At 51.4% G+C, this 12,977-nt stretch overlaps 5 protein-coding genes across 5 annotated transcripts; 2 read left to right on the top strand and 3 right to left on the bottom strand.

The window, feature by feature from the left end:
- Positions 1-1,464: 1,464 nt before the first annotated feature.
- Positions 1,465-2,451, bottom strand: CPAR01_15328 (uncharacterized protein; the record flags this gene model as incomplete). Its single annotated transcript, XM_060499577.1, has 1 exon — positions 1,465-2,451. One exon carries the CDS (start codon positions 2,449-2,451, stop codon positions 1,465-1,467), a length of 987 nt encoding a protein of 328 aa, XP_060341577.1.
- Positions 2,452-2,883: 432 nt separating this feature from the next.
- On the bottom strand, positions 2,884-4,489 carry CPAR01_15329 (uncharacterized protein; the record flags this gene model as incomplete). Its single annotated transcript, XM_060499578.1, has 3 exons — positions 2,884-3,476; positions 3,531-4,121; positions 4,174-4,489. The coding sequence occupies 3 exons, from the start codon at positions 4,487-4,489 to the stop codon at positions 2,884-2,886; spliced, it is 1,500 nt and encodes a 499-aa protein (XP_060341578.1).
- A 1,841-nt stretch (positions 4,490-6,330) lies between these two features.
- Positions 6,331-7,800, top strand: CPAR01_15330 (uncharacterized protein; the record flags this gene model as incomplete). The annotated part of the gene is made up of 5 exons (XM_060499579.1): positions 6,331-6,549; positions 6,654-6,970; positions 7,074-7,321; positions 7,392-7,531; positions 7,594-7,800. The coding sequence occupies 5 exons, from the start codon at positions 6,331-6,333 to the stop codon at positions 7,798-7,800; spliced, it is 1,131 nt and encodes a 376-aa protein (XP_060341579.1).
- A 1,975-nt stretch (positions 7,801-9,775) lies between these two features.
- CPAR01_15331 (DnaJ domain-containing protein) lies at positions 9,776-10,873 on the top strand (the record flags this gene model as incomplete). Its single annotated transcript, XM_060499580.1, has 2 exons — positions 9,776-10,023; positions 10,240-10,873. The coding sequence occupies 2 exons, from the start codon at positions 9,776-9,778 to the stop codon at positions 10,871-10,873; spliced, it is 882 nt and encodes a 293-aa protein (XP_060341580.1).
- Positions 10,874-11,148: 275 nt separating this feature from the next.
- Positions 11,149-12,460, bottom strand: CPAR01_15332 (mitochondrial outer membrane protein porin; the record flags this gene model as incomplete). The annotated part of the gene is made up of 4 exons (XM_060499581.1): positions 11,149-11,298; positions 11,366-12,058; positions 12,158-12,280; positions 12,416-12,460. 4 exons carry the CDS (start codon positions 12,458-12,460, stop codon positions 11,149-11,151), a joined length of 1,011 nt encoding a protein of 336 aa, XP_060341581.1.
- Positions 12,461-12,977: the final 517 nt, after the last annotated feature.

Below are 12,977 nucleotides of genomic sequence, written 5' to 3' on the forward strand. Positions count from 1 at the left end.
GTGTCAGAACACCGGCTCGAATACCATAATCCCACTGTTTCTCTTTGCTTGATGGCATCGTCAGAGCTCTGGCCGACTGTGGCTAAGAGTGGTAAGCATTCATACCTAAGCTAGGACCAAGGACAAAAAGGAAATTTAGAGTGTGAAATTGTGTCAAGACTCATGATTGGCAGATTTTCACTAGCCAATGCACGGTCTTCTGAAGGTGTAGTTCCCGGTTGTCTCCGGAGTACAAGACAGGCAAACGGTAGCAAGCCTCCTTAGATGGACGCAAAGTTCAGGCCACGGCCGACTCCGGGCCCGCCTATCTAAAGCTGCTGCCTGCCACGACCGGGTCCGAAGCCATGACGGATCCCACAAGCGGGGTTGCGACCGTGTTGAAAGGTTACTCCGGGGCTTGCGGATCGAAAGCGCAGCACAGCTTGCATGATGGTCTATCTGAGAGCCCGATGAATTCGCGACTTGCCATTAACAAAGATGGTTTCTGTATGGATTCCGATAGCTACATGCAGGTGTGGATCGACAAAGTCTAGCGGAGAGCCAGAGGATAAAGCTGTACGGCCGATACCAATCTATATCCCTCGAGAAATCGCAGTAATGAAGATTCCTCTTTAATGTCTTTGCAATTCTTATCCTTAGACATTAGCCTTTTATAAGATTACCTCATGGCCAATAATTGCTTGATGATCGAAATGGAGATGGCCAGAGCACACCGCCTAGCACTGGTTGCCCACAGTGTATTTTTAGCCACAGCTAGGCTCATCTCATTCAACTCCTTCTGGGTCTCCTAGCCGAGGTCTCGAGTGTGGATAGAGCAAAAAGGCCTGTCGCTGAACCAAGTCTTTTTTCTTCAAGGCCAAGGGATCTCAAAAAAGCTTAGCATAGGATCCGCCGTCCGTGCTATAATCTATACCTGAAGGCGGGAACGAAGGCCGGTATATCTTCACTCAGCAGGGTTGTCTTTAGACTTGATTTTCAATCGACCTGACCAATGAGCAAGTTCGAGTAGCTTTGCTCAGCGGTGGATCAAGAAGGATCGACCTGCAGTCTCTCGGCACCCGCGATAGACGTTTTTTGGCTTGAAGAACCGCGGGAGCCGAGCTGGTGGCTCAAGGTATACTACAAGCATACTGGCGGTACGGTGTCATGGCTCGTCTCTGAGTGATGACGTCGTTATTTCAACTCACGTTGATCTGGTGGAAAATATTCCTAGCCTTGTCTATACGACTTCGTCTGCTTTAAATTAGGCATTATCCATGAGCTCGAAATGAAGCACAACAGGCCGAACTAAAAGCCTTCTGGACCGTCGTGCTTGATGAGATATGACGCTAGGTATGAGGCGTCTTGCGATTTCTCATTAACGTCTTGAGGCTCATTGAACGTTAAACTCATCTTTAGGGTCTGATTTTCTTTTTGTCAAATTAAACAAAGGCCAAATGATATTTGGACATGGTGATGTCAACTTCACTCAAGTTTCTCAAGAAACTCTTGCAGCGATCGATTAGTTTCCTCTTCATCTTCATGCATGACCCAGTGTCCTGTTTCGAGCACCTCGAAGTGATACCCGGCCTTTGCCCACGGCCTCGTCATCTGATCCTGCAATGAAGCAACAGTCATTTCGTCTCCTCCACAGCCGATTAGTAACACGGGCACTTCAAGCCCTTTATCCATATCCTTCTCATCTTCAAAAGACAAGTTGTTTCGGAGCGCTTTGTACCAGTTTGTTGGGCCTGTCCATCCACCTGTCCTGAACGAAGCAACCTTTGTCAGGAAGTATTCGTCTTTCCGAACATCTCCGTCGGCAAAAGAATGGGTTGGCGCAATCTTTGCAGAGGAGACCCATTCTCGAGCCTTTCCAGGCGGCCCGAGATTCGCAGCCATGACTTCAGGTGAAGCATGCATAAGAGATATCACAGACTCGACATTTCGATCCATGAGGGCCACCTCTTCATCATCCGTAAAGAAATCCCAGTATCGAAATCTCTCTTCGCCAGTCATCTTTTTTGTCATTCGGTTGATCATCTCGACATCAAATTTCTCTCCGGGTACAGAGTATCCGACGTCTAAGAACACCAAGCCCCTGAACCGGGAAGGGTAAAAGTGGTAAAGCCTGCTGAGGAACCATGAACCCAGATCGTGGCCTACGCCTACCACAGTGTGGAGGTTCTCCGCGTCCAGTATGGCTTTGATATGTGTACTCATTTTGCGCCATGTGTATTCTTGCGGGTCTTTTGGCTTGGAAGTTCCGCCGTAGCCAAGAAGATCGGGTGCGATGACACCGTAACCCAGGGAGGCGAAGTGCTCTAGTTGTTGGCGGAAGTCGGTCGCAGTGGAGGGAAACCCGTGTAAAAAGAGGAGGTTCGGTAAAGTAGAATTCGAAGCTCTAGCAACGTAGTATTCGTATATTATGTAAGACGATATTTGAAGACGTCTAGAGATAACCTTCGTCATTTTGAGGTTTGTGACTATTCTGGACGATAAAGTTCCAGGTATCGCGCAAAGGTTTGTTTGAATAGTTAAATGATTTGATTACAAGAATTTATTGTTATTTTGCGGTCCATGTTAGAAAAGCAAAAAGTGTCATGCGGAAGAGAAAGAAATCGGTGAGCTGCTTTATAATTGTGGTCAAGCCCAAAAGTCGACGAAATGTGTCCGAGGTCGCGCTTGGACTAACACGATCTAAAATGTCGATCTCCCGCCATCGTCAGCATCCCGCCGGTTAGATCCCTTGGATGTCTCAGAACCACAATAATAATCTGACGTCACTTAATTGACGATTCCATTGGTCGAGAGAAGAGTATATGTATCCATTGCAACTTGAGTTGTGTCCATCGGTGTTAGGTACTACTGATCAGAGCCGAAGCGAAGCGGACGGAATTTACCTCAGATTTTCAATCTAGTTTGTGTTGCCAATGGTTTTGCGCGGATCATCAATGGGTTCTTGATCCAGAGCGCAAATGCCTTTTGGTTCTTCCAGTCCCGGCTTTCCTCACACAGCTCGAGGTCGTATGAGAAGAGCAAAGTAGCCAAAATGAGTCTCATCTCGTGCATCGCCATGTTTTGGCCCAGGCAGTTACGCGGCCCGAAACCGAACGGTTGGTGAGCTTCCAGCGCATCTCCGGCGTAGGTGGGGTCCGTCTTGAGCCATCTCTCTGGCGTAAAAGTGTCGGCGTTCTTAAAGTTGGACTCGGATTTGTACGTCGACCAGTGGTGGACAGACACGCGCGTGTCAGCAGGCACCCATTTGCCAAGAATCTGTTGTCCACCTGGGAGCACCACTCTGGGACTTCCGATCGGCACCGGGGGATAAACGCGCAGCGCCTCCTTCAGGCAGGCATTCATGTACTTCAGCTCTTGAAGACGTTCGAACGTGAGGTCATCCAGCTTTGTGAAATTGCCTCGAATTTCTTCAAGAAGGGTATTCATTTTATCGGGGTAGGTGAGCAGATTGTAAAGACAACCGCTAAGAAGTGTAGCTAGTGCACTCAGTCAGCTTTCCCTCTAGTCCACAGATTACGACATTTTCTTACCTGTCGTTTCCGATCCAGCAAGCATGAAAATTTCCGAGTTCGAATGCATCTCTTCGAGAGACAGGCCTTTGCCCTCCTTCGCCGCCAAAACCAGGTTCCAGACATCCGGCTGGTCAGAGCCATCCTGCAATCGCTGGTTCACACGATCCTCTGAATGCTTGCAGTGAGTGACACGCTGCTCCACGACAGACTTTGGCTCGAAGCGGTTGAATATGGTAGTTAGGATGGGGTAGTAGTTGATGATAGAGACGATGGGCAACATCTTGAGCGACTCAAAGATTGATCTGACCCAGGGGCTGTATTCGTTCTTCGCCAGCAGGCCAAGGGGCTGGCCAAAGCAAAGTTCTGCCATGACGTCGAATGTTGCGAAGTTGAGCAGTTGGGTCATTTCCACGGCCTTTTTTCCTTCCTCGCCAATCTCGCTGATCTTATACATCAGAAGGTCCACGTACTTCCGGAACAGCGGCTCTTGTTGTCTCAGCGCACGTTCCGAGAAGGCAGGTGAGAAGAGGCGACGGACTCGAGCATGATCTTCGGTGTTCGCCGTAAGCATACTTGGGACGCCTGCAACCCATCGGTATTTTGTGTTAGCTCATGTGCCAAAGTTGAATCTGGGAACCTAAGCTGTTGGGATATGGCGCACCATTCACAGGCTGAACTGAGAACTCTTGGGCTTTTTCAGTCACCTTGGGCCCATGGATATCATTCCAGGCCTCTCCGGCCGTGTAACTCAGGTCCGTAGGGCCGAAACGAACGACAGGGCCATAAGCTTCATGTAAGCTCTTCATCCATTCTATATCTTCACCTTTCAATGCGACAAGCCAGTATGGAATTCGAGTAATGGCGCAGATCTTGGGGCCGGGCACATCGGCCAGCGGGTGGAGAGTGACGTTGTAGATGGCGCTGCCGATGAGATAGAGTGCTAACAGCGCCACGAAGGCAAGAATAGTGCCCAACATTATGACGAAGTGCGATCGACGACTCACCGTCTACACGAGTTGTCTGTACAAACAAAGAGCGAAGAGTATGATTATGAGAGAGGGGGGAGCTCTCGTCGGTCAACAGCGGAAATTCGCACATCTTCGGAAAACGGATGAAATATCTCGAGCTTCTGAGTGGTCAGTTGATAAGACCCCTGGATCTTGCAACCCCAGTGCAACATTCTTCAGCAGGAAGCTCCGCATGAAGTGACTTGTTGGTGCAACTGCTAACCTAGACCACTTGGCGGCTTTTTCAGACCAGGGTTATTATCCGTGATGTGGACAATCCCGCCGCATTGGTAAAGAATCAGGTGTCAAACATATTGGGTGGCCTGGCTAGCACGCTAGGTATGGACATCCTGGATCCTCTGCCAATAGAAATCTTGGGTGTTGCGTTAACGGCTGCACAAATGGGTGCGTGGGACTGAGTAAGTATTCATAGGCTGTCTCCGCGCGAAGCGTGTGTGTCACTATCGTGTTAGCGTACCTAGCACGGTGTGTACTCTCAGCATCAGAGTTGTGCAGAACAGGTACGCCCAAAGGATCGAGCTTCATAACTGACGAACCAATGTGATAATTAGGTTTCAAGAAAAGATCAACCCGGATGAAATTGGCACAGCACCAGCCTCTAGGGTTTCGCCGTTATCCTAGAGCACAAGAACACCATCCAGATTTTGGCCGAAGTCGCATTGCAGTCGAGTCAGTGGCTTGTACGCGGTGCTGGGTGGTATTTCTTAGACAGGGTCCTGGACGTTTTACGAAAACTGCAGCCTATGGCACAGCTAGATTCATTTATTGCAACGTGCCGTCCTGGTGATCATCGTTATTTGACTGGCTGGATAGCGTCGGGCGGTGGAGTTCGCTACCACTCCCCTGCCTCCGGATCCCCTCCCCCGGGTCCTATCAAAACGCCAACGAACCCCCAGTTCTAGGCCAGGGACGAAAAGAGATTGCACCAACCCGCGGCACAAGCGTCCGCAGCGGCCACCACGTCAAAGATGGTAACGAGACGGTTGATCGCGGGCAGGGGCGATCTCGTACTGCACCACGAAAACTGGTTGGGTTGCATCAATCCTCTTAACGACTGAACTCAGCTACTGCAGCTAGAGCTGTTAGCGAAACCTACATACCTTGACCGAAGAGGAGGCATCGATGAGCCGATGGTCTCGCTTATGTGCTGCCTTGCAAAGTTGCCATGAAGAAGCCATGGCACTGATGGCAGAAAGGGGTTTCGTCGCCATGGGTGTCGCAAGGGCCTCGGACGAAAACTGACAGTTCGCCCCACGAGGCAGGGCTCATCTCGACCAAAATGTGGCTTCCGCTGACTCGTCGAAACCCAAGGCCCAGGTCGACATGTTGAAAATGAATATCTTGCCTTGGTATTTACATATTAAAGTCTCAACGAGCTCTTATTGCCGTTCCGTTTGTGGGGTTGGCTACGAAAATCTGCCTCTTCTGGGACGTCCAAGGAGCCAAATCCTCCACCTAACCATGGGAAGAAGACATGGGAATGAGACCAGACGTTGACCAGGGGTGCACGTTACGTCGGAGCTCCCCCACAGCATCCAGCTGTCAGTTAAATCCAGGAACCGCGGTCTGTAGTAAAATGCCTCCCTTCCCATGTGGTGGGCAGCATGTTCCCGGCATCCCACTTGGCTTTTGAATTCCTCCGATGTCTCCAGCCTAGAGTCTAGATCAAAGTTCGTCTCGAGATTCGCTTTCTTCCCCTCTTTGGCATCTCGGGTCCGCGACGAAGAAAAGGCATAGAACGACCTCCTTTGTGAAGTGGAGGCCATAGGGTTGACCGAATTACGCCCAAGATGGCGGCTTCTATGACGGGGGAGCAGATACAAGCCTTTGCCTACCAACTTGAGCCCCTTGCACCCAAGGGCCTGGCGCCTGCCGTCGAGTTTGTCGCCATCATCTTAGGCATTATCAGCGTCATCGTCGTGTCACTCCGAATCTACGTTCGTGCCGGTTTATCAGGTGCTTCATCACGACTCTGGGGCGTTGAAGATTATTTGGCAGTAATAGGAACTGTAGGTCTCCTCGGCTTAGACACTAGCCTTGCGCTCCTCAACCATTCGTATAATTTTACTATACCAAATCACTCTCGAAAACTCGCTAACTAACAGCGCAACAGCTTCCATTTATACCAGCAGTCGTTTTCGCAGTTCTTGCATCACGCTTTGGCGTAGGATTTCACGATGCCGACCTCCCATCACAACTTTACTTGATTCGCGCCTCCGAGTATCAGACCTACTGGGAAGTACTATACTTCATCTCGTCAACTATTATTAAGTGCGCCATTGGGTTCACTTGTATACGTCTGGATCGACGGAAGCGAGTGGTCATCTGTATGATCCTCAACATGTCTGTAATGGTGGTCGTAGCCATCCTGGCTTTGATCTTTGTCTTTGCAAACTGCACCCCGCTTGCAGCAACATGGAACCCGGCATTGTAAGTCTTTCTTTGAGCTATAGTGGATGTTGCGATTGGACATCAGCTTTTTATTAGAAATCAGATTGCCCCTTTTCGTCCGTCCACTGACTTCGTTTAACAGGGGATCATGCCAAAAGAAGATCAGCTTGCAGACTGTCAGCTACATCGTCTCTGCGATTCAGATGTTGACGGATTGGACATGCGCCATTGTTCCCTTCTTTATTGTGGCCGGCCTGCAAATGTCTCGCCGTAAGAAAGTTTCAGTCATAGCTATTCTCGGCCTCGGAATTTTCGCCAGTATTGCTACCTGCATCCGCATGCCCTACCTCAAGTATTACGACACTGCGAAATACCCCACGGAGATCGCCTGTAAGTCATATTCTACAACTACACTTTCTCTTCTTCAAACATAAACTTACGCGGCATGCCTATCCTATAGATCACCTGGGAGTCATCAGCATTACTTCCAACCTCGAGTGCAGTTTGGGAATAATTGGATCGTCGCTTCCTCCCCTGCGAAAACTATTCAAATTTTACTATGGCTCCTCTCACGACGGGAATTACAAAATCACAGGCGAGGTAAGCTATGCCCTTACTCCGCGTCATGCTGTAGACGGTGTCTAACTCAATCTTTCTTGTAGAGCGGAGACGCCCTTGGAAGTGCTGGCCCAGGTATCAAGCTTGGCTCGCTCAGTGGCAACGACAGAACGTATCATGCATCAGCCAAACGGGGCACCTCGCGTGCGGGTGCCAGAGAGCATGAGACCGACGATGATGACTCTTCAAGTCGGAAAGGGATAATACGAAAGACCGATATCCATGTCAGCACATCAACATTCCATGTATAGCGTAATGAAGCGTCAACCACTCACAGATATCGACATCTGCGAGTAAGGTTTATCAACTGTAATTTTAAGCATAAAGAGAAAGATTATATAAGTCTAATCGAGTCCCTGAGCGTTTGAATGCGTCGCGAAGCCTCTGCATTTACGAATCTGGGAGATTTGTCGTCGAGATCAGCTCCGCTAGGTAACTCGTCTTTTGCTCATAGTCAACTTTCAAGTTTTGTCGAAGGATGTGTATTTCGAGAAAGATGACCGCAAAGGCTGTGAGGGATAAGGAATACAAGACTTTGCTTTTCCGAGTTCTCATGACAACGCATCGCATCGGGCGACGCGCCATGATGTCCGGATTTGATGGTGGTTGAAAGCCTTAACAGCACGCCACGGACAAGTGAGTCACTACTCCACCAGAGGAACTCGGGTTTTACAAGAGCCTTTCATCTCTTAACATTAATCTTTGCTTTACTGTCACCTTCGGGGCCTGGTGAGGTAAGCAATTGGCTAGAGGCCTCCAGGTCCGTGATGCCAACGCTTCACTTCCCAGCATGCAACACACGGCTGCCCCCCACCCCTCCCCCTTTCCCGGGCAGATGGAAGTTAAAAATACGTATGAGAGAACATTCAATCCCAAGCCCTGAAGGAAGCCGGGAAGGGATGGAGGTGGGGGGCACATATACCCTATCCGGGCTAGACATCGAACAGCGGTCCAGACGACACGATGTAGTACAACCATTCCATGATTGAGACGAGGCAAAGGCAAGACCGACATATGGTACCGCCATGGAGATACAGCTGACATATGACAAGGTGGTACGGGTTCACTGTAATGGGCGAAGAAAGCAGCAGCATCGCTGCTCCTTCGAAGACAGAATCCCCAAGGAAACACGGTGTATGAGGAACCTGCTTGATACCCCCCGAGATTACATAAATTCTACACCCTCCTATACAGGCCACCTTCTGTACAAGAAGTGCTAATAATAAGTCTAGACGCCGAATTAGCTTCACGAGGAACAGGAGGCAGTGATTAGGGATGAGGCAGAGTGGCATGGCAATGACAAGCCCAGAGGAGACTAGACGAGGGGCTTAAGATGCAACGAGGCCACTGTGGCCGTATCCACGCTAACCAGAGCTTGACTCTGATTACGAGAACGAACACGATATGCCAGACCGCGACGTAGAATAGATCAACATCACCACGCGGGCAGGAATCGTGTATCCTGGGTACTCGGCCTGAGTGACTGGACCAGTCTGCAGGATAGAAAGCAATACGTGATCGCGACGGTCAGGAGTCGCCCTGAAGAATAACTCTCATCTTGGCCACCATCCATAGTGCGGGAGCTCACTTCAAAAGGCACAAGTCAGCAAACTTTCATCCTCAGATTTACTCTCATGCGCTCCAAGCTGTTCAAACCGTCGGGACAAATGTAGGCTGAGAGGAGTCATTTGCGTTCCCAACCCGAGGACTCAGTAAGAGTCAATAGCGCAGTGGCCATACCAGATGGTCCCTGAAAATTTTAAAACCGTCATGAATGACGTGTGTTGCTCTGAGAATTGCTTCACATCAATCACTTTAGAAGCATGAGTGTTGTTCCGTAATTCTGCAACTTCCCTCACTGCAGGCGATCGGACCCTTCATTACCTTATGTAATCAGCGCCACAACCCCAGAGGCGCAGGGGGTAGGTACCACCAAGCTCCGATCTACCGACCGACGAGAGCAAAAGCGACCATCGATTTCGTCACTACTTCCGTCCCGGGCGCAACGAACGTAAGAAACGAAGCGAGAGAGACCCAGATCCCGAAATCACACTCACTTTCCTCCACTCCTTCTCCGACATCATATCCCGAGCTTCTCCCAAACAACCTAAAGCTCGCCCAGCTCCTGCCCCACCACTAGTCTCTATTGTCTCCTTCAATTGAATCTCCTAGTCGAATCGTCACGGAGAACCAAGCCCCTCGAAAACGCCCGGGCTCGAGCCCGGCATGCTCCTCCCCCGGCTCCTTCAACCCGCAGCGGCCCGTTCCCTCTACCGCGCCGGCGCATTTTCGACGAGGACGACAACGAAGACGAGAGCTACTCCTGCTGTCGAACCAGGACAGATTTGCCTCCGAGCTCGGTTTCCGTGTCGTACGTTTACGACGTCGCGTGCGCTTCGAAATGACGTCGCTTCTACGAACCACTACGAGACCTTGAAGGTCGCCCACGATGCCTCGCCGTCTGATATTAAGAAGTGAGTGCCATGTTCCTACCTACATACCCAAGCCCAATTGGCTGTGTATTATGTACAATTCTGGTCGCATTCAGGCGGCACAGATCTATAGCAACATGTCCTATTCCCCGCCCGCAACGCCTATCCAATACTCGCTCCATGGGCCTGCTTGCCCACACCCAATCAATGCCATGTCTTCAAGGGCTCTTAAAGCTAACCCGTCGTCGTCCCTCCCAGATCCTTCTACGCCCTCTCCAAAACCCACCACCCAGACCACAATCGCGACGACCCAAACGCATCCCGCAAATTCCACGCAATAGCAGAAGCCTACTCCGTCCTCGGCACCCCCGCCAAACGCGCAGCCTACGACCGCTCCCTCCCCTCCTCCTCCCACAACAGCCACCACGGCGCCCACAGACGCGGCTCCTACCACAGCAGCTCGGGTCCCGCGGGAGGCCGCCCCGCATCGGGCCTCTCCCGGCGGCGCACAACCTTTCGCGGCCCGCCCCCGAGCTTCTACAGGTCCGGAGGCTGGGGCGAACATTCGGCGAAGAGGCGGGAAGCCCACGAGGATACCACCGGCACCGGCGCGGAGAAGGAACAGCCCGGGATGGGCCCCGGGTCTGATCCGTACGGGCACACGAGGTCGGCTGCGCCGCGGCACTTTGATTCGCATACGCATACAAAGACACAGCAAAAGCAGGATTCGCGGCGGTCGCATAGGATCATGGGCACGCAGGTCCCGGTTGGACCGCAGGAGACTTCTGTGGGAGCGTTTTTGGTAGTCAGCGGGATCTTGTTCTTTTCCTTTTTCATACCCTTTGTTGCTACCGGCGGACTGAGCCGAAAGAAGAAGGATGCCAAATCATAGAGACCAAGCAGTAGAGCTTGCGCATAAACCTGTAGACATCTATCATGATAGATATAAATCACACGACCGAAAGCCAAGCGTTCGGATCAGCACGAAGCGCTCGCATGCAAAGACACCATGATTTCCCGGTCGACCAAACTCAATTACTCCCCGAACTAATCTACACTAGACAGGAGCCTCCAAATGAAACCAGAAGAGCATTGGGTCCGCTACCCGGCCGGAGAAAGGAGCTGAAAGAATTTTCCTCGTCAAGAATACATGTGGTGAACAAAGGCTTAGCCCTCGAAGGTGAAGCTGGCACCAAGCTTGTGGGTAGCCTGGTCAAGCTTCTGGGTATCAAAGGAGGCACCGAGGCCAAGGGTAACACCCTCGCGGAGGAGGACGTTGTAGCCGAGAGCGGCGACACCGTTGTTGTTGACCTTGAACTGTACGCGGAAATTGGTCAGTAAGGATATTATACAAACAGGTTGCAAACGGGACAATATCACGCACCTTGGCGAAGGAGACGGGGTCGATGCGGTACTTGCTGGCGACCTCAAGACCGACGTTGTTGCCGGCCTTAGAGTTCCAGGTAGCCTTGGCACCGGCCTCAACCTGGGAGTTGACCTTGTGGTAGTATGAGGCAGCGAAGACGCTGAGGTTGTCGCTGGCAGTGATAGCAGCAGAGTAGGTGGGGGCCTGGAAGCCGACAGCGGCGGCGTAGCCGGTGACGGAGGCCTTGTTCACATCGTAGCCGGCAGAGGCACCAGCGAGGAAGCCCTCGTGACCGACGACGGCGTCGATGTTGGCGGTGGGACCCTTGAGGAGGTCGAAGAAAGCGCGGCTGTGGAAGTTGCTCTGCTTGAAGGTGAGGTTGAACTTGGCGCCCTTCTTGGCGGCGGCCTTCTCACCGGCGGAGGGCAGGAAGGAGAAGACACCCTCAGCCTTCAGGCCCTTGGCGAGGCTGTCGGCGAGCTCGACCTTGGTGTCAAGGGCAGCAGCGGTGTTCCATGTCTGGGTGAGGGTCAGGCCTGCGCGATGGTAGAACATTAGCAAATGTGCAAATCCTGGCGATACGTTGGCTGCGAATGAGACTGGACTGCCGTAAGGCCGTCCATATATTCGACCCAAGCTAAGATTCAAGCGCTTTAAACGATGGGTGGTGGTTGCTGTACCGGTAGCCTTGTCGGAGTATTTGCCCTCGATCTGGATGGTAAAAAAGATAAGGTTAGCTAAGGTTCATCTTTGTTTGTTTATGCGACCCTTGATGCATCGTCAAGCGGTGAATGTTAGGGCGGGACTTACAGCACCAGCGGTGCTCTTCTCGTGGGAGGTCTTGCCGGTGACCTTGAAAGCAACGTTGTTGGGGGTGTTGCTCTTGAGCTCGAAGGTGGTGGCAGAAAGGTGGTAGAAGTCCTTGTTGAGGAGCTATTGAAGGCCAATGTCAGCTGAGTGGTTTCTTTCATCGTAGATGACCTCGGCTGGGGAAGGAGCCTAGAGCTCGATTTTCCACGTCCGCGATTACCCGAGAAAGGTAGAGAGGGAGAAAGGGAAAGCGCATACGTCGTTGGCCGACTTGGCGATGTCTCCGAAGTTAGGAACAGACATGATTGCTGATTTTTGACGGGGAAGAGGATTTTGGGGAGAAAAATTGAGTAGACAATGGGAAAGCGGTTGACGAGATGCGACGGGCAAAAAGAGGCGGGTTGCAGGTGTCCTTTCAGGAGATGGTCTGCTGGGGCGGAAGCTGTTCGAGAAAATGTTTTGGTTGCATCAATTGGTTGACGGGGATTCCCGGCGCAATTCGGTCCGGAGGAGCTTTGCTGTGACGGAGTCGCACTAGGACGCTTTTGGCTGCACGTGGGGGATCTGTTATTGGTTTGTTGGGATTGTTGTCGGCTGGCCAGCTCAGATGGGACTCTGGAGGACAGGGGATCGTAATAAGGTAGAGTAAAGCACTGAGAGAGTGGATGTCGAGTGCCAGCAGTGTGGGCTACCTAAGGCTCAGGTGCTCAATGCGATTTTTCAATTTTATTCTTTGATTGTTGTACTCGTTTGCGTGTGTCTGAGTGAATGTGTAGATGGTGAAATCGAGAGCAAGTGGAAGGTTGAATTCGGGACAGAA

Source organism: Colletotrichum paranaense (assembly GCF_030867605.1).
Source record: "Colletotrichum paranaense strain IMI 384185 chromosome Unknown Scaffold_19.1, whole genome shotgun sequence".
In the NCBI taxonomy this organism is placed as follows: Eukaryota; Fungi; Ascomycota; class Sordariomycetes; order Glomerellales; family Glomerellaceae; genus Colletotrichum; species Colletotrichum paranaense.